A 25,744-nucleotide genomic window follows, 5' to 3' on the forward strand; every position below is an offset into this window, starting at 1 on the left:
AAGACGAGTAACGATAACTAGCATTACAAATCGCTCTTTAACTTTCCATAAAGACGATCGGAGCAGACGCCTTTCTTCAGCGTGTTTTAGGCAGGCTACACACTCCACAATTTATGGCCCGATTTTAGGTCCTTTTCCCCCCCACCCCACCCCTTCCACGATCAGGGGGTGCATGGCCCGATCGGAGGCTTGTCACAACCGATTATTTGTCCAAATAATCCTCAAGTGTGTGGTGTCATATGATTATTTTACTGCTCCAAGTCCAGCTGGAAACTCCATGATCTGAAATCCTAAATGTTCGATTTTGGCTGCCTCTGACAGAACCCCCAATAGCCAACGAGAGAGAGCGTCACCAACCAGACGTTGCATACTTTAACAGCGTGCTACACGGCATTGCACATAAAGCGCCCATACTTTCTCCTCAGCCAGCATTTCACCCATATTCTTTTTCTAGATGTTTTTCATTTGATCTGAATATCAAGGAGGTGACTAGAGTCGCCTTTTTTCCCCACAGAAACGTCTCCAAGATCAGCTCAGTCCTGTGGTTTAAGGATGCTGAGGTCTTTATTCATGCATTTGTTTCTTCTAGGTTAGATTATTGTATAGTAATAATGTTTTACTGTCATGTCTGCCAAAGAAGAGTTTTGGGGTCTGCAGATGGTTCAGATTGCATTCACTTGTTGGGTGCAGGTAGCCAAGTGGTTAGTGCACACGCCTCATGTGCTAGAGGTTGTAGTCCTCCGAGGGGTCCAGGTTCAAATCCAACTTGTGGCTCTTTTCCCGCATGTCATTCCCCACTCTCTCTCTCTCTCCTCAGTTTCTCACTCTATCCACTGTCTTATTAAAACAAAGGCATAAAATAAACCTTGCAAAATAAAAAAAAGATGATTTATTAATTTCTGTCAGGACTTTAAGACAATTTCAACCAAAATCTTAAAAAGTTAATCTGGAGGAAATGACCAACCCTGCCTTTAAGCGGGCATGTTCTGTTGATGTGTTCAAAGCGAAGCTAACAAACCCTTATTTACTGAATATGAGTCATGAGTTGTCTGAATGTTTCCCTGATGTTCTGTGTCTTCTTTTGTTTTAAAAAATGTTTTTAAACGGTCTTTTTAATGAGATAAAATGAGCTACTTTGAAGGCGCAGTGTAAATAAATGTATTTTATCTTAACGTACTGAGACTGTAACTTTATCTCGAAGAACAAGGTAAAGTGAAGAAGGTAAACTGCAGTCGGCCGATAAACTGAAACACTTGTTAGATCACTTTCGGTTGTATTAGAGGAGATAACATTGCATGAGATTAGATTACAGGCAATTAGATCAGCCTGCTGTGGATTAGAGCAGCGCGGTGCACAGCGTGGGAGAGAAAATCTGCATCATATGATAAAAAAACAAACAATCAAAGCATGACGTTGAGGTTTGTCCTTCCATAAAACATGCTAAATACTTGTAACTGTTCATTGTAACTGCTGGTAACTTTCTGTTTCAGGTTTTATTATCTTCTTGAGTGACAGCCCCCTGCAGGCCAGACGGAGGATAACACCATGAGTGACAGCTGTATATTTAGCGAGAGGTGGTCAGTGTTCAGATTGGATTACATCTGATGACCTGAATCATGTGAGGGTGATATAATCTTAGAACTACAAAGATAGAAGATCACTTTGTCACTCAACACACTCAACAGATTTAGCACAAAAACAAACACTCGGCTATTAGTGGACAAAGCTGCTTCTCAAACACAGGCTGGTCTCTTTGACCTCGTCTTCAGACAGTACAGTCTACAGGCAATTTTACACACAGTAGCAGTTTGTTTCGGAGCAGACTGAAGATGATTTTCTTTTGCATTTAATAGATCAGGCAGTGGATAAAGTAATGGGTACTGCAGTCCAAATTTAAAACAATATATAAAATTTTTTATGCTTCTGATCCTAAGTGCCAGGTCGCATTATTTTATGCAGATTTTTTCACAAAAGGTTGTGTGAATGTGTTTGTATGATGGTTAGATGTGTTGGTCTGGTGAACTGGTTTGTGCAGAAAATGCTGTTAAGTCATGAAGCTTTGGCGCCCTCTAGTGGAGCAAACAGTACACTGCGTCATGTGAGATTATACTGAAAAAGGTAATCAACCCAAACTCATTAAAAAAACTAAGACTTTTATAAAACATATATTGTTTAATTAAAATGATAAAAAATAAATATATTATGTTACAAAGTTCAGTAGGACAAAAACATGAGCAAAGACTCAAACATTTCATTTCACTCCTTAAGTTACACTTCAGTTTCATTTTCAGACAGAATCAGGCAGTGATTGGCTTATCGTACACACACACACACACACACACACACACACACACACACACACACACACACACACACACACACACACACACACACACAGTCTGTGATGTCCTTCAACTTCGACTTAGCTTCAACTTCATTTTTAATTCCAAAGGAAATTAGATCTGCAGCAGGCATCAAGATTCAACGGCTACACTGAGCGGCAGTGGCCAAGTGGTTGGTTTGGGCGTCCCCTGTACAGAGGCGGTAGTCCTTGAAGAGAGCAGCCGGGGACAAATCCAGCCTGTGCTTTCCCCGACAGACTATCTCTCTCTCTCTCTCTCTTTCTCTCTAGGATTCCCGACTCTATCCACTGTCCTATCATTACAATAAAAGTACAAAAAGTCCCAAAACAAATCTTAAAAAAAAAAAAGATTCAACAGACTCACAAACGTTAACATGAGAATTAGCTCAAGTGAAAAACAGGTACAGGTACTTCAACTACACTGAGCCAGAGGCTGAAACTGTCAGACACCGCACAGAAAAGTGCATCAAGTCAAATAAGTAAAAACACTACATCTTTTTATCAACACTTTGAACTCTCTGATGACGTACAGTGACTTTCAGCTGTTACTCCATTATCCCAGCGTTTCTGAGGTAAACTTCGGTGACATGCAGAGAGTTTGTCTGGTCAGCGTATGGACCGCCGGTCTGCTGGATAAACTGCTGCAGGTTACACTGTCTCAGCTCCTTATTCAGCTCCTCGATCATCTCCCATCTGTCCTACAGGATGCAGGAAAAATCACCATCAGCACCAATGTTGACTTCAAGACATTTACAATCAACACATGTGAACATGTTAGCCCTCCAAGTGTCACAAACCGTATTTTCTCCAAGAATCTGTCTAAATATTATATAATATATTAATTAATTAAACAAATATACCCAGTTAACATATAGTGATTTCAGACTTCTTAAAAGGAGAGTGAAGTCAAACGCCCCCTGGGTTTGTTGTTCTGAGCTCTGTTTTCACATGGACAGGGCAGAGCTTCCTTTTTATGTTTCACTCAAAGGCTCAAACACTTAAATTTGAATGTGAACCCCTCTCTCCTGTCTCTAAACGTTAGCCCTTCTACCACATGGTGGGCCCCTCCCACTTAAAGAAGATGTGTCCAGGGGAATAATAGGAGTCTGCATGCAAGAGAACAACTGAAAGAGAAAAAACAGACTTGTCTGACGCTCTCCATCTCACAGACACTTCCTGGTGAAACAGGAAGGGAGTGTTAAGGCAGGAGCTGAGGGATGTCCAAAGAGAGGGTAAGATCCACTCTCTCCCTTTACTCCAGTGGATGGTATGATTTTGAGTTTTGTTTTGGGAGTTGTGGGATGATTATGTGGACTGACTTCACCTCTAACATGTTAAGTTAAGTTGTAAACGAGCCTTGCCAAATACTATCTGCCTTAAATGTTCTACCTGTAGCTGATCCTCTGCAGCTCGTAGCTTCTTCTGTGTTTCTGACAATGTTATGTCCAGCTCATCTCCCTGCTGCAGACGTTGGTGGAGCTGCTGCTTCAGGGGCCTTAGGGCCTCATCCGGCTGCCGGGGGCCAGTCTGAGAGCTCTGTCTGTGGGATCTGAGTGTCAGGTCCTGTTCCAGGTGTGCAGAGCGGCCGTAGAGCTCCCTGATCTGAAAACTGTGATCTTCCATCGAGAGCTGCATCTGATTCAGACGTCCGTGCATGTCTGCAGATTAAAGTGTTCACATTTCTTAGAGATATTTTAGAGATGTCAGAGGGAAAAGTAGTTCATCAAATATGAAGAAAATGTCAAATAAGGTGGCTCTGAAGGTCAAAACATTTCACAGAGGAAAAAATGACATTTCACAATCAAAACATTCAAACCAACAAGTATTCAAACAGTAAGCGGCATTTGGTTATTACTGTAAATGAACAAATTTCATCTTGAATACGTCTCTGAGGGGTGAACTAGTTCCAAAGTTTTCTTTTTTGTTTGGATCCATGTAGGTCACAAATTATGCAAATCCACTTCCTCATGTTCCTCTAACACTAACATGTGTCTCTAGTCTGTCTACAAACCCCCCAATGATGAGAAAAGTCCATCCTCTCCGTCTTTTTCCTGCTCCACTTTTCAGAAAATGTGTGCTCAAACAGGCCGTTTGGCGATTTTCCCTTCATGACATCACAAAGAGCAGTAACCCCTCCCCCTGGTGGGTGACACTCCCACAGCTAGGTGTTTGTTCTGCCCTCTGAGTCTGCCTTCTCACCGTAAACAATAGGACATGGAGCGAGAAAGCACTGAGACACCCAAGCCCTTCCAGAGAGGGGGCGTGGTCAGACACAGCTCATTTACATATTTAAAGATACAGACACAGACACAGCCTGTTCTGAGCAGGGCTGAAATAGAGGGCAAATACAGGATCAGAGTGGATTTAGAACAAGAAACTTCACACACATGTTTTGAGGAGCTCTGAGACTTATTTAAACTGGTTGAAGAGGAGGAGAATATGTCACCTTTAAGTTTTCACTAAAGTCATTCATTCACATTTTTTTAAATTCTTGGCCACTGTAGTGAACACATTTGAAGACGTACCTCGCTCTCTGTCGATCTCTTTCTGTAACTGTCTCTCCCAGTGCTCTCTGTGCATCAGCTCTTCCTGGTTCAGGCTCAGCCTCTGCTCCAGCTCCTCCAGTTCACCATCAGAGACCAGATTCAGACCAGCAGATGAACTCTCCTGCTCCCACATGTCTGTCTCCCTCTCCAGAGCTTGAATCTCAATCTCCAGGTCTTGCAGCCTCCTCTGTTGCTGCAGAATCTGCCTGAAAACATCGTCTTTGGAGGAAGGGTGTAGAGCCTGCACAGGGTTGATGGGGTCTAGAAAAGAGACTGGGGAAGCTCTTGGCTCCGGGGAGGCTCTGGGCGACGGAGACCAAGCCCTGTTTGATTTAGTCCTCCTGGGACTTGTTGAGGGACCCAGATTAAAGGTGAAAGCCTTGTGTGGCTCTCTGCTCCTGACAGGATCTGGTTCTGCTGATCCAGGCAGAGGCAGACCGCTCTGTCTGGTGGGTGTGTCTTGACCATCACTGAGGGTGGGACCGGTCCTCCGCAGGACGAACCTGACCTCTGCAGCCAGCTGCCCCAGCTGAGCCAGCTGCTGCAGAGGACAGTCATCTGCAACCACCTGTCGCTCTGTTCCTCTCAACTTCAGGATCAGAACATACCGACCGGTCTGACCTGCAGAAAACACACACAGAGAAGATCCATGTTGAAAAGAGAATGGATATTACAACTGAAAAATGACTGAATGTAAAGTTTGTAAAGCAGCTTTAAGGCAAAAGGCGATGCAAAGTGTTTTAAAGGGAATAGAAATAAAACCTTGAAAACCTTTTTTCACTCTTCCTACTCTTATTTTTAAACTTGATTTTCAATTAATTTGATAGAACTATGCACTGGCTAATTCTTCTTTAACCTAAGTCTATTAATTTAATGATTTTTATAACTGTGTAAACCACTCTTTGTGTGACTGGTGCTCTACTGGTGGCTCATATTTGTGTCACGATCCTGTTTGTTGTGGTATGTGTTGTTCTGTCTCCTCCCCTGCAGTGTGCGGGTGTGTGTCTGTGAAAATGTGTCTGACTGTGGGTGGGTGTGTCTGTGAATCAGGTGCTGATGCAGCTGCTTCGCCTGATTGGTCAGTTCACCTGAAATTGCTGCTTCCTGATTGGATCAAGCACGACATCACTGCTTTTAAATCTCAGTTTTTGCAGTCTGCTCTGCTCTTCAGCAAGCACTTGAAAAACAGCATCCGTGTATCCGTCTTTTTGAAAGCGTCTGCTGCATACTAATATCAGACGTAGTATGCAGTATGTTCTGCTACTACACTCGCAGAGTAAAGAATTTTTGAGGTTTGTGCAAAAAACATTAACTTAAAAGGTAGAGTTAAAAGTAAAGAGCTGTAAAAGAAGTGTTTGTAATGGCAAATAACCTGTATACGAATTAGGAATATACAAGGAGGAATTCAAAATGTCAAAAGCAATATAATATAAAATATCCAAATTAAACAGGTTTAATGGAAGAGCTTTCTTCTCTCTTTTTCTTCAGTGACTTCAGTGATGGTGGCTTTAACTTAATTTGTGCAAGAAATTGTATTTTTTTGTATTATTTGTAATCTGTGTGTAACTGTTTTACACACTGATTTTGATGTTTCTTTTCACTGATTTTACCAGGTCAATGTGTTCTCACTCTTTTTAGGATTTTACCTGGAATATTTCCTGATTTGCAAAATCTCTTTTACAAGGGAGTCCTGGCTGATAAACCTTTTATCTGTGTAGCTTCATGTTGCTAAATTTATAGTTAGGCTATATGCAAAAAGCTTTTTACTAGTGTTGCAGTACTCAAAATCGGTCTCGGTCTCAAGACCGGTCTCGTGAAGATCTCGGTCTCGTTTCGAAATCAGAAGCATACTCGGTTTGAGGCCTGGGCAGATTCTGGATTTAAATTCAAGACAAAAAACAAAATAAAAATAATAAGAACAAATAACTGCAATTAATTTGTAGTTTGATTTTTATTCCCCGGTTTGGGCCGCAACCTGTTACGGTCTAAATGAGTGACACGCCCTCTACACACAAGGTGAGGATTTTTCAGTGATATTTATGATCTTGGTCTTGACTCGGTCTCAGGTATGTCTTGGTCTCGGTTAGTGTGGTCTTGACTACAACACCACTTTTTACTCTTTCGATTCTTGTTACTTAAGGTCTTGTGTGGTTATGTTGTAAATGTTAATGGTGTTGCACATATGCACTTTATTTAGAGTTCCTTTATGTTGATTGAAAGCGGCTCTAACAGTGTGTTTATGGAACTCAAAGCACTGCAACACTGAAAATAAAAGTTTTATAAACCTTTTAAAAGTTTTATAAAAGTCTGCTAAGGGAATTGTAACATTGCAACATAAACCAACAAGAGTCAATTATTCATCTAGCTGGATATGACAAGTATAGACTATGTTAGGAGAACGTTAATATTCCTTCAAGCCAAGCAAAAAGTTAAACAGGACAATGTGAACAAACCAGTTCTGAATGAACTTACCGATCGATTGTGCAAGAGCTATGACGACATCCTGGCAGGAAGTGTTCAGAGACAGGCCACACACCACTCGGGCTACACCCTCCACCCACACCTTCAGCTCCATCGCTCAGCTGCAGAACGGCCAGCGACCTGCAAGGACACGGATAAATACATGGAGTCTGTTCATGTGACCTAGTTTACCTCTGAGTTAGACCGTGCATGCTTTTCCCTTCCTCGTAAGGAAACTTGTAAATTTACGAGTTTAATCGTTTAATCTCGTAAATGTACAACTTTATTCTCGAAATTCAATTATTATTTTTTTTTTTTATGTGGCCATAATCCTCAGTTGTATGTCTTTGAAATGACATGAATGTATTTTATTAGCCCAGATCTTATGTTTTTTTTTTTTCAATATTTAGTTTATTATTATGTTAACCGTTAAAAAAACGGTACGTTAAACGTTAAACGTCACGGTAGCGTTGTGACATCTCTGTGACGTAAATGTTAACCGTTGACGGTTTGGTTTTGGTAAGTTTGACAAGACTGAGCTTTTGTGTTACTTAAAGTTTAAATGCCCGTTAAACAACAACAACTCATTCTTTTATAGTTTTAGGAGTTTAGATGTAACTAAAATGTCGAATTTATTCGGTTAAATTAAACTGCGTAGTATGTTTTCGTTGGTGTGCGATGATCTTAGATTTCCGAGGATGCTAACGAGGTGGAGAATGGAGGTTTCGGTTGCTGAACATTCAGGATAAGCCAGAACAACGAGAAAAAAAGAGGTAATAAAGAGGTAAACAACTATTATAAATATTTTTTGTAAGTGTAAGCTTCAGTTTGTGCTGTGTCACTATCATTCAAGCTAACGGTGGCGGCAGCTAGCGTGTTTCCATGGAAACAGTAGACGACCGCTTCACTTTAACGCGGTCAATTTCGCAGCTGACAGTAAATGAATCCACTGATGGTCTTTGTGATGACTACAACGTGGTAAAGTTTTAATAGGATAAATTAAGCTATTGATTATAAACTTTGGGCAAGGTAAGGCAAGTTTATTTCTATAGCACATCAGCAACAGGGCAACTCAAAGTGCTTCATACAAAACATCAAAACCATCATGACATAAAAATCACAAAAAACCCTACAGTTTACAATCACAGAGAAGATTGAATATGAAAATATATTTAAAAAAAACCAAGATCCTCAGACATTTCAGCTAAAACTAAGAAATGAAAGTAGGAAATATAGAAATAACCTAAAAAAATGATGCCGTTTGTATAAAAAGTACACAAAGTAAGATCAAATTACTGAGTTGTAATATAATAAGTTTATCAATAGATGCCAGATGATGATTTTTCATTGATATTTATGGTCCTGGTCTTGTCTCGGTCTCGCTCTGCCTTGCTCTTGGTCTTGTCTAGGTCTCTATCCCTAAATGTCTTGGTCTTGTCTTGGTCTCGGAGCACTCTGGTCTCGGGATGTTTTTCTCTCAGTTAGTGAGGTCTTGACTACAACACTAGTTTGGAGTTTGCATGTTCCCCCCATGAATGCGTGGGTTTTCTCTGGGTACTCAGGCTTCCTCCCACAGTCCAACCACGTGAGGTTAATTGGGACTGCCCATAGGTGTGAATGTGAAGTGGTATAGATAAGGGATGGAGCGATCTTAATTTGTTATTAAAATGTTTTAAATATTGGATGGACAGAGAGACAGAAATAGGATAGAAGTGTCACCAGAAGTTATGGACGATGTATCCTTTTTCAACTTTTTGTATGCATTTGTTTTTTCAGAGTAATGCGTTAGTAAAATCAATGAGTGTGTTTTATGTAAATGTGTTCTTCTGTTTTTACGTTTAGTCATCTGCATTTCTTCTTTAGGACAGCAGAATAGAATTTTCCGCTGCTCTGCATAACTCTGAGGTGAAACTTTGATGTTTCAGACATTAGAGAAACCTTCTGCGCATCAGTTTAATACTGCAGCTAAGTTTAAAATGTCCAATCTTCATTTCACACGAGGAGCCAGGTTTTTGACCGTGTGTGAAAAAGAAGTTTGTCTCTCTGCCGCTGTGTGTTTGCAGGAGAGAGGACACAGGTTTGCTGAGAGCAGGAATGTGGCAGAACACGCTGACATTCCTGGAGGACTCAGACTCCACCCACACATACCTCCACTCTCTGTTTACGAACCTCCACTGTTCAAAATCATCCTCACTACCATTCAAATAATCACAAGAAAGTTCAAGTTATCGACGACAAAAAACAAATCTTTGTATGCAGAAAATCACAAACTTCACTCCTCTGATGTGAACATCTATCTGTTATGAAACTGATCACAGCCTTCCACATTTTGTAAATCTTTTTTAGGAAATATTGTTTCCTAAAATGACAAATCATAAAACTTAAATATCAACCTGCTCTGTGTTTTACTCCAAAAAATCTTTTATCAACACAGTAGAGCCTTTTCAAGTTATAAGAGTTGCATTTTGACTGTATCTTCTGTACTCGATATGATCAGTATCTAAAAGAAATCACTGAGGCAGCCTCGATTTTTGTTGTTTGTTTTTTAAATTTAACTTGAGATTTTAACTTAATTAAAATGTTTTCAAGCTGATTTAAGTGTTATAACAGTTAGGTAAATGTGTGCTGATGCCTTCATGTACAGTGTATAGTTGAATACAAAAAGGTAACGATGTTAAGAACTATCATTAAAAGAGGGTTTAAATTAAATAGACCCATAAAATGTTAACTGCTGTTTATATTAGAAATATAAAAACTCAGATGAAACATTTCCCCCTTTAAGAACGTATCGCTCACTCTCATAATTATTAGAAACAGTCCAGGCAGGCAGCAGGGATGTTCACGGAGGAATTTTGATGCACTTACCTGTGAGTTCAAGCTTCTCTCAGTGTCACTGACGGTTCTTCTTTCTCACTGCTGTGTTTTCAGGCTGATGGTCGGCTCACATGCAGACACACTTCATTGATGGAGGAGGAGGAGGAAGAGGAGGAGGAGTGAAGCTGTGGAATGCGGCCTTTCTGGATGCACTGCGTGAAAAGTGACGTCACTCCGAAAGGTAATCAAGAACATTTACCCTGCTACAATATTTTGGCTCTCTTCCACTTTCACTTCAGAGGAAACTGTCCTTTATGAAACTCTTCCACATTTTTCTTTAGATTTTACATCAAAGTGTCAGGTGGTGTCTTTTCTTTCCTTTTCCCTCTCTTCCCCATATACACTTGTTTATCTTCATTCATGATCGTTATATACACCCACTTTTAATGTTTTGTGAAAATGTTTAAGTAGGCTACTCCTAACACCACTGCCTCTAAACTGTGATGTCACTGTGATACTGAAACCGGGCTCCTCCCACTCTGTGTGTAAACGATTGAAACTAAGAGGAGTGGCTCTTGACGCAAACAGCGGCTGCATTCCACTCTGTAAGTCATGCTGTTTGTGTGTGTGTGTGTGTGTGTGTGTGTGTGTGTGTGACACACACGAACACACACACACACACACACTAACACACATTAAATACTGAGGAGAGACGATTGGCAGCAGCACTTGTCACACTGTTTGGATGCTGTTACACTTATAGGAAACATCTTTATTCATTATCTTTCACAGTCTCAGCAGTAACATTTGTGCTGATTTAATTATAACTGTGCATCATTTTTTATTTGTTTGGCTCACAATCAAAGCACTGTCAGAAAGGTGCTTGACGTCACCCAGCGCTTTTCTGAAAAGTTGAAATAATTCAACTGGAGAATGCGTCGGGCGCAGCTCTTTTTGAAGAGGCGCCTGCTTCTTTAAAAAGGCGTCATCCTTTTTTCTTTTTCCATAGGCTTGTATGTAAAAAAGGTGCTGGCAGTTGAAAAAATAAGTCAAGTGTGAACAGGGCCTAATGATCTTGTAATTTCTTTTGATTTGGGTAGACCAGGGGTTCCCAAACCTTTCAGCTTGCGACCCCAAAAATAAGAGGGCCTGAAACTGGGGATCCCCACTGTCCCCCACGCACACCCAAACGCACTCACACTAATACTCCTATACGTACAAACACTGGTAACACAAAGAACAACACACAAGAATACAACCGCATTACAACCATAACAATTTTATATAGAAATGTAGTGCAAGAAAGACTAGATGCAGAATTCAAGTCATTTCCATGGATAGACTTCAGCACAGAGTGAACAAATAAAACTTAATAAGCAGACACACAGGTGTGTTCATCTTTATGTTTAAAGAGTGTGATCAGAGCGCCCCCTTGTGGTTTTTTCCTTCAGTTGTCAGTGATGTGTTGTGTATGAGAGCTGAATTTATGACCCAGCGAGTACTTGGTTCAGCCAATGAACATTATCTGATCAAATCATTGTTTTCATCTTAAGAGAACTAAAAACAATTATCTCCTTTAATCAACTGGGAGAAAATCCACCAGTCAAACTTCATATCCCACAATTCTTACTCTGTACTTCTCTGTTGCATTTTCATTTTAGCTCCTAACATCTTCAAATAATGACGTATTATGTTAATGTTCCTAATTTTCATGTTATTGTTCTGTGATTTGAAGTTAGAATGATTGTCTCTAAATATCAGTTTGCTTTGCACACAAACAGCCCGTACAAATGTTCTTCAGAGGGACAGTTTTTGCATTTTTTAGATAGGACAGCTGAAGAGAGACGGGAAATGTTGAGAGGACAGAGTGGGGGATGACATGCAGCAAAGGGTGGAGGTCAGATTCAAACCCACAGCCGCTATGATGAGGACTATAGCCTCCATACATGTAGCACGCTACATAACCGCTATGCTATCTGCGCCCCTTCAGATGGACAGTTTTTACTTTGTTACTGTGAGGATATTTCAGAACTGCAACTGCAACACTTTTATTGTAGAGAAGTTCAAAACAGGAAAACCTTTGCACGTCCATTTAATGAGACAGGTGTGTAGGAGAGCAACGTGTCCATCAAAAACTTATAGGTAAACTCCTGCACACCGTCTTAACTTGCAAACAAACATTCATTGGCAACTTTTCTGAACTAGACCTCTAAGAACTGAGAGCATGTTGTGACATTTTAAATATTATTCTTCAGTGATGTAAGCAATGGAAATTCATTTCCAACTTTATTTGAGAGAGATGTAGTATTGTAACAACAAAGTAAACCCTCTAATAGATTACCCCACTCTGCAAACATTTTATCCAATGTAAATTTACTCTGTTTGGAGACTGTAGTGTTGCAAAAATAGATAACTGCTGTTTATAGACATGTGTTATCCCATATTTCAGTCACACAGATTATTAATAGTTCTGACTAACAGCTGGAAAGAGTGATTGTTGACAGCTATTATTTACAGCCTGAACAAAAGAAGACTGAAGAAAAAATTAATTTCTACTGAAATCTTTAATCACAATTTAACTCAACATTTGTGGCTTCAGGCCCATTTTCACATTTATTATACATACAGTATATCATCTTTATCACTTGTCATATAGAATTAAGAGAAAAAAACATTTTCCATCAAAAACATCAAAAACAGAAATAAGAACATGTAAATATCACGTCCAGCTTGCTGAACTCATCGTCTGTCTGAAATAACAAGATTTGGCCTCACTTTTCCTGCTATCGGCCTCTTCAGACAACTTTTAAACATCAATATCAAATTCAGGAAGATTAAAATCACATATTCACTGACTAAATCAAAAACACATCAAAAGATTAACAAGTTTCTTTTTCCCTATGATGAATACAAATAGAAAAGTAAAAACATTCAAACTTGTGATTATATTTTTTTAAACATCTGTTTTCAAACTGTTATTGTACTAGAACGTCATCATCCACTACATCAACATCACTATACTGTAGCTCTATGACTGAACAAAAACATTAAAACTACAAGGCCAAAATATAACTAAAAACACAAGAAGAAGATTTATGTCAGAAATACACAACAAACAATGTTAGTCAGCACTTCAAGTCAGAGACATCAACATTTCTTATTTTCTGACTGTATCCAACACGTTTAGTTTTCTTGTGACACATAATTTAATCAGGACAATCAAAACTCTAAATGTGATTCAATGAATCAACCATTCAGACACAAACTCTGCAGATCATCTCTTTTTCCCCCACATGGTCTCCGTATAGTAAATCATCATTTCATCATCTTTACTGTGTGTACCAGTTATAATACAAAGAGCCACACAACAACATACAAAACAACAAACTGTTTCATTTCTCATCAAAACAAACAAAAGAAAACACATGTTGTACGTGGTCTTGAAGAACATTATCATCATTGCCATCATCATTATTGTGCACACTTGTTAAAATGGCATAAAAAATAAAACATGAACATAAAGAACATAAAAAAACAACTCAGAATTCTTCCAAAATATAAAAACAACAACATGATCTCTGTTTTCATGTTCATCATCTGTCATGGTCAGCTTGTCACTCATACTGACCTCACATTGTACACACCTTCTGACAGAAAAGAAAGTCGTAAACACAAAAGGTAACTGAAAGAACAACAAAAACAACATGATTTGTCCTTTGAAACTCACATCAGAGCCATCGCCTTATTCATGCACTGTAGTAAGAGTGCTGAAAGAAAATGTGCAAAAGAAAATGATTGTTATATTTAAAAACACAAAAAAGACTTCAGATGAACTAAATCATAACATAGAAACATAAAAAATATAAATCAGGTGTTCACACTTCAACTATTTGAAGCCGAGCTTCTGTCTTTCTTTGAAGACTTCCATTTCTCTTAGTAAGGAAAACATGTGAAACAAGTTGTTTTGCTGAAGGCCCTAACGTGTTCAGTGCCATATGATTTTGTCACTCCTCTTCCTCTGTTTGCACACAAAGAACAGGAGATGTGTAAATGTTTCTTGTTTAAGGATATTTGTCAGAGTTGTGCAATGTTCACGTTATGTTGAAGGCTTCTTTTAAACCTTTCAGTGCTTGTTCCTTTGTGATGCTTCTCCAGGACTCTGGAACGACAGCAGGCTTGGCTTTGCATTCTTCAGCAAATCTGTCATTGTATTTTACCAGCACATACTTCCAGTAGTCAGATGCCTGGATGGTGCGGTCAGGAGGAATGTGCCACTCTGGATAATATGTGGCATAGTCTTGAAAAGGATGGTCCTTCCATTCAGTGTCTGCGTTTCTGAATTTTGTTTCGCTGTGGACATTTGTTGTACACAGTCTTTCAACCAACTCCTCCGTTTCTATATTCATGTACCCACCAAGACCTTGAGGACGATGCACAGCTGCATGATGCTCCTTGTGTTCTTTGCCTCCAGCCTCACAAGGAACTTTACAGAAAGGACATTGTTGTCCACAGCCAAACACTTGCTTAAAGAGCTCATCTTGTGGTTTGGTTGGGAGTTTTTTCAGAGTTTCAGAGATGTCACCAGAGTTTGAGAATTCCTCCTTCAGCTCTTCCTTTAAGTCATCTAATGATTTAAACAGGCTGTCTGTAAACTGACGGCATGTGCTTTGGATCTGAAACAGGATGGTTTTTTCATCCTCCACAGAAATTGAGATGTCTTTATTTAAATACTTTCGCATGTTGTTGATGAGCTCTGGGATACTTTCCTGGTTGTCTGGCAGCAGAGTGCCATCACTGTGTTTTGTGGACTGCTTTAATGCTTTTGTGATTTTGTCGACTATGACCTGCAGACTTTTAATCTTCAGTTTGCACAGAGTCTGGCCCTCTGACATTTTTTTCAGGACATGCTGAAATATCCAATCCTTAACAAATATTTCATACCTTCTAATGTACTTGACAAAACTCTCAAAGTCATCCTTTTGCAGCAACTCTTTTTGAATGTTGTACTGGAAAAAGGAGCGTGAACTGTACTCTGGTGAATGGCAACTTGTCAAAATTTCCTCCACAATGTTGACTCCCAGTGATCTACTGATGTACTCCTCAACAGCAGGTTTGATACAAAATCTGACATAATCAGTTCCTTTGCGTTGGCAGTGATCGCTCTCTTTGTACAGATCAATGAAGTCTGTCAAGTACTGTTTCTTTTTCTCAACCATCTTATTTCTTGGATCCCTGTTGGCCAAGTATTTTCTGTGCATGTGAAGGAACTCTCTTGAAGCAAATCCACAAACGTGAAGTTTCACGTCAATAGCAAACTGGGGCTTGAAGTTCTTGCAGCTTTTCTTGAGGGATTCATCGACTTTATCCAGAAGATCCTTTGTGAAAGAATCATGGTAATCTCTGTCTGTCTTTGCAGTATCTTGAACAAATCGTGTGCAAGATGCAATTACACTGTCTGCCAGGCTCTGTAAGTCTCGTTTTATATATTGATTAAAAAAGAAAATCATGATTTGTGTCTTTGTCTTTTTTATGTGATCAGTTTTGGCCTTAAATGGATCTTTCCCGAATTCTTTCAGGTCCCCAATATTCTGTAGTTCCTCATTGACATTAAGATTTACAAAATGTTTTTTCAACTGGTCAAGGACTTTGGCAGCTATATCTTGTTCTTTTAGGCCAGATATGTTTACAGTGACAGCAGCCCACACTTTTTCAAACTCTTCTTCCAGCTCCTTGTCTGACAGTGTGCGTTTTTTGCAGTCGCTCAAAAGTTTCATGACCTGCTCTTCAATCACTTTTCTGTGTTTTCTCTGAAGGTCTTCAGCCTCTTTTGAACTTTTTTTACATTCACGTGCACAATCCAGGTCATTGTTGGCTGAATGTTGGATTTCATTTGTAAGACCCTCGATCCTGATGATAAAGTCATGTTTGTATTTCATTATCAGATTCACATGTCTGTCTTTCCCCTTGAAGTATTCTTTGAGTTTCTGATCCATTTTTCTTTTTTGTTCTTTTATTTTGTCAGAGACCTCTGACTTTTTTGATTTGACCATTTCATTCAAATGATGAAGCTCAGACTCATTGTCAGCATTTAGGATTTCCATTTCAGTTTCTGTTTTCCAGCGGGAAACCTCTTTTCTGAACTCCCATTCCCACTGATTGAACTCTTTGCAAAGGTTGTCATAGGCATGAGCAACAAGAGTGTTTCTGAAACTAAAGATAAAGTTCTCAAATTTAACAGCTCTCCAGAGACTTGTGATCCACTCCAGAAACTCTGGGATCTGTGACACATGATCACTTTTGTCTCTTTTTACCGTTTCCAGAAGATTTCTCTTGAACTCTGCCACAGCTTCACTGTAACCTGTGTTCACTGGTGCCATTGGTGGGGTGCCATGCCACAGTCCTGGGATATTCCAGTTATTCTTTTCCAAGTCATAGTCCAGCACATCTGTGAATGGTATGATAGGATGATTTTCCATTTCAGCTGCGATTTTGGTCATTTCATTGAGTTGGTCCAAGAGATGTTTTCGCTCTGTCATGTTCTTTGCATGTGCAGAAACTCCAGCAACATTCTGGTGCACAAAATGACAAACTGGCTTTTTCCCAATTTCCTTCATCCTCAAGAATGCGTGAGTTGCAATTTGAAGAAAATCCTTCATTTCAGTGGCGTTCTCCATCGCAACATTGATAATAGTGACATCACTTAAACCAATGACAAAGGTTGCCAGCTGGTTGTCATGCTCACAACTGTCCTCTAGTTGTGCCAAACAAGGTGACCTAAGACCCTCTGTGTCAATGAGAACTATAAAGTCATAGTTCAACTCACTTTGCATGTCATCACCTACTCTGAGAAAGAGCATGTAGGCTCCTCTTGTGCATCTGCCACTGCTGACAGGAAACTGCACACCAAACATGGTGTTGAGGAGTGTTGACTTCCCTGTACTTTGAACACCCAACACAGTCAGCACCAACAGTCTGCTCTTCTCTCCAACCTTGTTATGAAGCTCCATTAGCACATCCTTCACCCACCTCTGTGGGATGTTAGACGCATCTCCATCGAGAAGCTCTAAAGGATATCCATCCAACAGCATTTCAGCAGCCAAACCAGGGAGTCGAGATATTTTATCATCAGTGTGTCGTGACTGGGAGGAAAACTCATAGATTAGTCCCATCTCTCTCATGTAATGCTCTATTCCCAAAGAGCTTTCCAGCAAAGCCTGATCCAGTTCTGCAATCTCTTTCCCGTTTTTCTCCTTTTTGTTGCATTCTTCTGTCAATTTGTGACGAAGTAAGGATAGTTTCATTGCAGGCTGCAAATGTGCATTCCGTTTAAGCTTCATCCACTTCAGGAAAAAATCTCTTTTCACTTTGTCCTGCTCAGATGATTGTTCAATGAAACTATTCATAGCTTTGGATAGTTTGTGTTTGCCAAGCTCCTTGATGATCTCTTGTTTTTGTGTTTGCAGTTCAGATTTATATTCTTCCGGTCTAAGCTCACTGCAATTTTTTAACCTACATTCTTCCATTTCCAACTGTGATAACTTTTTCCAGTTAACTCCTTGTAAAGGAAGTGTTTTGTTCTTGTACTCTGATATAGTTCGCACACCAATTCCTTTCGCAATCTCCTCAGCCACCTTCTTTTGGTGTTCACTTGTGCTTTCATCCTGAGACAGACCAAGTTCAACTACCTTGTCAAGCATGTTTTCGATTTTTGTCGTAGTTTTTTCATTTTTCATGGATTTATTGATGGTTACACAAAGTTTCTCTGAAAATCTGACTATATTTACATGTGGGTCTTTGATTTTCACACTGCTCTTTGGTAATTCTAATTCTTTGACTGTGTTCTTGACAGTCATCATGTCCTCTCTGGCATTCTCAGCCTTGCGGTTCACAACCAAGTACAGTTTAGATCTCACATCTTGAAGAGATGTCAGAATCTTGTGCTCGTTTTCTTCAACTTTGTCCAGGAATACAAAGGTAGCAGTCGACACTTGAAAAAGAAAACTGAATTGTGTAAGTGACCGACCAATGTCTCCTCTCAGATTGGCGACAGCAATTGGTTTTGGAAATGTGTCAATATTTTCTCTGCCACATGGAAGGTACCAGCAGACCTCTACCAAGCCATTTGAAATCTTCCTTTCATGGTCTCCTCCTTTCATATCTCTGTGTATGAACATGTTGGTGTTGTACTGGCCAAGGCTGAGAATATGATTCAAACACTGGGACTTGGATAAAGTGCAGTTTTTAAGCCTCACAAAGGAGAAGAAGGGTAGTTCTGTCTGGACTATGTTGTCTTCAACAAACTCTTTTGAACTTGACATTTCATGTGGACGCCACTCTTTGACAATGTCTCTCAGAGCCCAGACCATCAAGGTACTCTGACTATTGTTGCCATGGGGTAACACTAGTGGGACAGAAAACTGGCACATCGACATTTTGAGGGCCATTTCTTGTTGCACGAAGCTGTCAGCACAAAGAAAGAGTGCTACTATGAGGTCAAGAAGGTTCACCTTATTGTCTGCAGAGTCCTCTGCAGTATAAAGGTCTAAGTCATCAGTGTTTTCCTCCTCCTCATCATCTGTGTTTTCATCCTCCTCCTTATCTTTGTTTGACAATTGTGTACAGTTCCTGCATTCTGCATTGATTTTAAATAGTTTCCTGAGAAAACACCATGGTATATCCTCCACTGATGAAACATCTTCATCATACACACTGTTTCTGTTGATCTCCAAGAGAGACCGAAGAGTGAGCTTGTTGGGATAAAATCTCTCCAGTCCAAGTTGTGAGAGAAAGTTTAAAAGGACTGTCAAAGAGAAAGAGAACAGGTTTACAACATTAGGTCTCTATTTGATATTGATTATTGAATATATCTTTTAAATCTATCTAAAAAAACGGGTAGCTTTGGCAGTTATGCAAGTCATATCCAGAGATGGGCACGAGTCGCTTAATACAAGTCTCAAGTCTTTTACAAGTCAAAGTCAAGTCTATAACTGTAATATACAGTAATTGTAAATGTACAACTGTACTATATAATTTCACTGGGTCCCAACCAGAGATGCATTGATTCAATATTTTTGTCCAATTCCAATTTTTACCTGGGCTAACCTGTCGATATCGATTTTTGGCAAATCCTGATTTTATTTTCTTTAAGCACTGAAATAAAAAAGAACTGACTGTTATGTAAATGTTTGTATCGAACATTTTTAAAAACTACAAAAGGTTACAATAACTATCTCTGATTCTCATTTAAACTGCTCTAAACACGAGTGTCAAACCCTTTATTCTTAGTTATTTTTAAAGATTTGTTGATTAAAAAAACTTCCAAACAAATCCTCTGTCAATATAAATATAAAGAACACACAAATCCCCTCCCCCCAAAACAAATGAAACAAATTCCCCCACCTGTCCTCCCATGTCCCACCCTTCTCCCAGTATGGCTCTGTATTTTCTCTATGTTCAGACACCAGATTTTATTAAAGTTTTTCAGGTTTTCTCCTTAAATTATATAATTTTTTTAATTAATTTATCATATTTTTTCAGGAGTGCAATAGGACAGCAGTTCATTTATCCAATGTCTTGTTGCTGCTGGGTTTTCAGATTTCGGTAACACTTTATAATAACCATCATCTATAAAGGGTCAATAAGGGTAAATAGATTGTAAATTAACCATGAGTTAATAGTTATTTACTGTGAACAAACAATGAAATGATAGTTAATAATGTTTGCTAATGATTTGTAATGCTATAATTTATGTTCTGTTAACAGTTTATTGATGCACATATTATAACATTTCATACAATTTATAAAGTGTTTGTTAATGATGACCAAATGATTTATAAACCTTTAAGAGATGGTTTATAAAACATCTATAAACATTACAGAGATACATGGACCAGATATTTGTTCATGGTTTGTAAATATTTTATAAAGCGTCTATCAACATTATTTGGATGGTTATTATAAAGTTGGAACTGAAGATTATAATCCCTTACTATAACTATCCTCTTACCTGAGATGCATTGTTGTGTTGTTACATTTAAATTGTTTTTGTTAGATGTAAAATGCCTTATGGGGCTTGAATGGTTTATGGATTACAAAACTAAAGGCTGAATGAATAATGAACATGTAGAAGTATTGTAAATAGATTGTACCTGTTGGATCTTCTTTGTCCGGAAAAGACATGGTCACACTTTCCTTTAACCTTCCTGTGCTTTCAAACCTGGAGGCAACATCAAATACCATCTGTTTAGTTTCACAGAACTTCGAAAGACCCCCCCCCCCCATCATGACATATTACTAGGCTACATGTTTACAATCAGATAGTCAAACTCATATGCAACAAGAAATGTAGTCATATCCAACAATTAAGAGTAGTTTGAGGGAAGAGTGGCATTTAAATTTGCCAGAGGCCACCAAATCTGGGCTTTTACGGCCCCACCAGGGGCCCCTGCAGCTTGGGCCTCACGTGACCGTAGATGGATAGAAAATGTATTGCAGCTAAATCTCAGTGCAGGCTCTCAGTGCAAAGAATACAGTGCTTAATGAGAGCTAAATGTGCCATGGATATCTGCTGTTCCAACAGGAAGACAATTCAGTCTTTTAGAATATCTTTTAAACAACCTTTTCACTGACTTTCACAAGTGTTGATATTTCAGTGTGTATGGTTACTTTGATTCAAATGAGGCTTCGACTTTCTGTTTTTATTTTCTTCATGAAGGTTTCAGCTGGTAGCTGCATATAACATCAGGAACGTTGAGATATCTGGGTGGTCGAGTAAATGTGCTAAATGTGCAAGTTATTCATGTTTCAGGTTCATGTGCATTTGACTTAATACTAGATAATAATTAATTAATTGAATTCTTTAAAAACGTAATTCATCCCGAGGGGGATCATCCAATAGCTGCTTATACGATCTAACTCCTGACCCGTTCTCACACTCATGGTTTAACGACCATTAACTGATTAAACATGCAAAATTACCACCACATTACTGAACATTGACTTTAACGTTATTAACACACATTTCTTAGCTGGACACTAAACTTCCCATGAGCCTTTGCTCCACAAACTGTCCGATCTCAGAGCGACTGTCCATTTGGGGTCCCTACAGTATAAAACCTTTACACAGATTAAAATGACACCTGTCCAATATAGAGCTGACCTTTGTTACAGCTGCACAGCAGCATTTATATGGCGAGGTACAGCAGTGTCTGAATGGAGGTAAATCTATAAAGAGTCTGTGCATACTTTAAGGTAATTGTTGTAATATTTTATTATTAAAGTGTCCAACAAGAGACTGTTTCTTTAAAACAGATGTGCAGCTGAAAATGATATAAATCCTTACTTACGTGCATTTTTGTGTAAAATAAAATGTAAATTCCACAGGGGTAAGTAGTTACAGTGAAATGTTTATTTTATTGTCACAATATTTCTCAAAATAATAAATAAAAGGAGATGCCATTTATACCAGGAAGAATAGTGGTTTTCTTTTTTTCATTCTCTCTCTCTATTTATTAAATTCTCTCACTCAATTTCCATTTAGATAGGCCTACATCATGCTTTATGAGCATCTCTCTCTCTCTCTCTCTCTCTCTCTCTCTCTCTCTCTCTATGTCTCTGTCTCTCTCTCTCTCTCTCTCTGTCTGTCTCTCTCTCTTTCTCTCTCTGTCTCTCTCTCTCTCGCTCTCTCTCTCTCTCTCTCTCTCTATGTCTCTCTCTCTCTGTGTCTCTGTCTCTCTCTCTCTCTCTCTCTGTCTCTCTCTCTCTGTCTCTCTCTCTCTCGCTCTCTCTTTCTCTCTCTCTCTCTATGTCTCTCTCTCTCTCTCTCTGTGTCTCTGTCTCTCACTCTCTCTCTCTCTGTGTCTCTGTCTCTCACTCTCTCTCTCTTTCTCTCTCTCTCTCTCTCTGTCTCTCTCTCTCTATGTCTCTCACTCTATCTCTCTCTCTGTCTCTCTCTGTGTCTCTCACTCTATCTCTCTCTCTGTCTCTCTTTCTCTCTCTGTCTCTCTTTCTCTCTCTGTCTCTCTCTCTGTCTCTCTCTCTATGTCTCTCACTCTCTCTCTGTCTCTGTCTCTCTCTGTGTCTCTCACTCTATCTCTCTCTCTGTCTCTCTCTCTCTCTGTCTCTCTTTCTCTCTCTCTCTCTCTGCCTCTCTCTCTGTCTCTCTCTCTATGTCTCTCTCTCTCTCTATGTCTCTCACTCTCTCTCTGTCTCTGTCTCTCTTTGTGTCTCTCACTCTCTCTCTCTGTCTCTCTCTCTCTCTCTCTCTCTCTGTCTCTCTTTTTCTCTCTCTCACTGTTGGTCTGTCTGCCTGTCTCTCTTGTTTTACCAGCCAATCAGAGACAGAGTAGGGTGGGTCTTTGTGGGCTGAGAATTATTATTATTATTATTTATTAGGTTTTTATAAAATCATATTCTTTATACCTTTTTTTAATTTATTCTTTTATAGTTTCTCACCTGTAGTTGCATTAGATGTGTGACTTTTGCAATATAATGAAGGTTTTTTTTCATGATTGATTTTGAATTAAGCTGAGACACAAATTTATGGGCTTATTCATTATTATAATGAGTGACGTGAGCGCTGAAACTCACCTGACAGATGTTTTTTTAGGAAACTGTTTCTACCCGTCGGACATTCACACACACACAGCTAAACTAAGTTTGACTGTGAGCCTGGTCCGGAGCAGACTTGTTCACCAGCATAAGTTACCATGGTAACTCAGCAAGGATTCATATAAGCCATGGTGGAACTAAACTCCCACTTAAATGAGCCAGACTTATCGAAATAAGTGAGGACTTTGCTTAATCCTGCTTCATGGAATGACCCCCAGGAGTACGCCTTGTGTTTTGAAATGTTCCACTCGATATTCTGTTGTCTATAGGAGATTTCTGTTTACTGTTTGTAAAACTGATGTCCTTCATGGAGGAGAACAAAACTGTTTTTGAAATAATTCAGCTTTTTATTATATAGTTTGTTGTTCTCAGATTTTTGAAGCAATTTCTAATTAAAAGAGAGTTCAGTCTTATCTTACTGCTTGTATTATTTTTATTATTATTATTATTATTGGAATTTGAATTGTAGAAAAGAATATAAAGTGAAGAACATTGAGGATTTGATTCATTATAATAATGCATCATTTTAATGTGATGTCCTGTTAGATGAAAAGTTTGAGTCATGGCTTGCCAAGACAAGAATAATATGTAAGCAGTGATAGTTCAAACATTTCAAAAATGGTCCTGCATTATTTTGCATTTTGTGACCTTCAAACAATTAAAATACTATTTTTTTGTCATATATTTAGTCATCAAAGTTTTCTTAGAAATGGTGGTATAATCTCGTCTCATTAACCGATTATCATGTCTCGTCTTGTCTCCTGAGCTAGTGTCTCGTCACACCCCTTTCAGATACCAGAGAAAGTTTTGGCTGAAACTCAGAAGCAGGAGCCAAAACTATTTTCTTCCTGTTACAGTTCTAAAAACACATTTCTGTTATGTACTGCTTTAGCATTGGAAGATGAATAACATTGAATAACTTGATATTTTAATTTCGGGACACTGTATGTCCCATATCTTTATTATTTCTTCTTCTTCGAGAAATTGTTGATCTAATGTTCCGTTTTTGCGGAATTTACAATCAATTAAGAAATCAAACTCCAATGGCCAGATGCATACAACTATGTGTATATACTGTATATATATAAAAATATATATATTTATATATAAAAAACCTCCAGAAACCTCTGCAGTGTGCAAATAACAGAGACATGTCAGATTTATGATGAGTGACATGCTTTTGTTTTATTATCTTTAATGACAAGTTACTGTCAATATTTAACCAGAGAGACGACTTCACATGACACAAAATGTCCTTTTTTATAAATCAATCTGTCCAAAAGTCCAAGTGAAAGTTTACCTGTAGGCTCTTGTCCATGTGTCTTCAGTGTCAGCATGTTCAGACTTTTCCCATGGCTCTCTGCTGCTTTTAAACCCAAAATAAAAAACATTTATTTAACTTCAGTTTCACAGAAATGATTTGAAAATGTTTGCAGATAACTTGAAAACAATTCAATCCCATCAATGAACACACACCGTATCCTCAGTCTGTCACTAATGAAGAACAGTTCGTCACACTGTAACACCTAATCACCTAAAGTTAATTTTGATAAATTAGGAAGAAGATTTGTGCAGAAAAGTATTCAGTAAAATGGTTCCAGACTCACCAGACATCAGTCCTCCCAAAGTTCTGAGGCTGTTTGTGTCAGCTGTGCTGTTTATACTGCTCTGAAATCGAAAACATTTGATTCACCAGGTTTTATAGTTTTATAGTTTTATAGTTTTATAGTTTCGATACTCTTTACAACCATTCCTCAACAAATAAAATCAGTTACTCAACGTAGCCGACGTTTGACGGTCAAACGTTGGGCGGTAGGGGTCAAACTTTGACCCCTATATTTTTTAATGCTCTTCCATACATGTTGATCAGACACCGAAATGTGTGACAATAATGATCTGACTACCCCTCCGCCTGACTACTGGGGCTTAAATGTCTCTTCTGTGTGTGAGTTTTTTTATTTTTTTCAGGGGCAGTGGGACAGTTATAAAGTCTTTCATGTTATCTTGAGTTCCTTTATCTTTTTATAGTGTGAATAAATTATATAAATAATATTTCTTTATTGTCGACTTGTACTTCCACTTGTCACAGACTGAGAAAAACATCATTAAATCAGATTATTTATGGGGAGCAGTGTTTTTCCTGGCTCAGAATGGGGGGCGTCTACGCACTACAGTAAGCACGATCGTCCCATGTCTCACAGTAAAGGCTATGAGTTTGTTACCTTATTGACAGAAATCTATGCATTGTCCTGTTATTTCTGACCATTTGATAATCATAATTGCCTATTATGCTTGAGTAAATGAAACCACAATTCACTAATCTGGTTAAGTTGTTTTCTATTAATTAAAAGATTGGAATAGGGGGAGGGGAGGGATTTTGAGGGAGAAGGGTATAGTGGGGTTTGGAGAGGTCACAACCTGCTTTAGTGGATTTTACTCTCCTCTTTTTATTGACTGAATAAACAATCTTACAAGGCTATTAAAATCGATGTTGTCAACCTTTAGGTCCGTCAAAGGTCAAAGTAGGTCATCTTTCAGCCGGTCTCTCAATGGTGTTTCCACCTGTTGAATGAACAATACAATGATGGGCAGGGGCAGTGAGGGCCACAGCAGCTGCCAAGCTCAGGGAGGGATAAATGACTGATATGTGGCCTCTGGGGAGACAACAGCCACAGGGGAAATTCAGGCTGACTTATTTCAATTATGTGGAAAAGTAATTAATATTAAATGTACTGCAAATTGTTACTGACCCTTCGACCTGGGCTCGTCATCCTCTCTGTAAATTGTGATGGACATTTCTATAAGATTTCCTGGTGACAAAATTATATCATCAGTCAAATTTATTTTATAGGAATAATGTGTGACTTTTTGATCCAGTAGATGTCGCCCTTGAACACCAGCGTGAAACCAAAACAAACTGCTGTTTGACCACAGCTCCTCCATGCTCTGCGCT

The 25,744-nt window shown here is 38.9% G+C and overlaps 2 protein-coding genes across 3 annotated transcripts; both read right to left on the bottom strand.

Annotated features, from left to right (window-relative positions):
* Positions 1-2,722: 2,722 nt before the first annotated feature.
* On the bottom strand, positions 2,723-10,618 carry LOC109996747 (ras association domain-containing protein 7-like). The gene is made up of 5 exons (XM_020651024.3): positions 10,234-10,618; positions 7,381-7,509; positions 4,888-5,529; positions 3,752-4,020; positions 2,723-3,060 (listed from the first exon to the last, which is right to left on the bottom strand). The coding sequence occupies exons 2-5, from the start codon at positions 7,481-7,483 to the stop codon at positions 2,908-2,910; spliced, it is 1,167 nt and encodes a 388-aa protein (XP_020506680.2). The 5' UTR covers positions 7,484-7,509; positions 10,234-10,618; the 3' UTR covers positions 2,723-2,907.
* A 3,222-nt stretch (positions 10,619-13,840) lies between these two features.
* On the bottom strand, positions 13,841-24,452 carry LOC114921153 (up-regulator of cell proliferation). 2 transcript variants are annotated; one of them, XM_065952571.1, is made up of 4 exons: positions 24,399-24,452; positions 24,092-24,157; positions 20,331-20,398; positions 13,841-18,982 (listed from the first exon to the last, which is right to left on the bottom strand). In XM_065952571.1, exons 3-4 carry the CDS (start codon positions 20,359-20,361, stop codon positions 14,274-14,276), a joined length of 4,740 nt encoding a protein of 1,579 aa, XP_065808643.1. In that variant the 5' UTR covers positions 20,362-20,398; positions 24,092-24,157; positions 24,399-24,452; the 3' UTR covers positions 13,841-14,273. The 2 variants fall into 2 exon arrangements, with proteins under 2 accessions (XP_065808643.1, XP_065808644.1); XM_065952572.1 differs by having other exon boundaries at positions 24,092-24,154; positions 24,399-24,421.
* Positions 24,453-25,744: the final 1,292 nt, after the last annotated feature.

Source organism: Labrus bergylta, chromosome 3 (assembly GCF_963930695.1).
Source record: "Labrus bergylta chromosome 3, fLabBer1.1, whole genome shotgun sequence".
Lineage (NCBI taxonomy): Eukaryota > Metazoa > Chordata > Actinopteri > Labriformes > Labridae > Labrus > Labrus bergylta.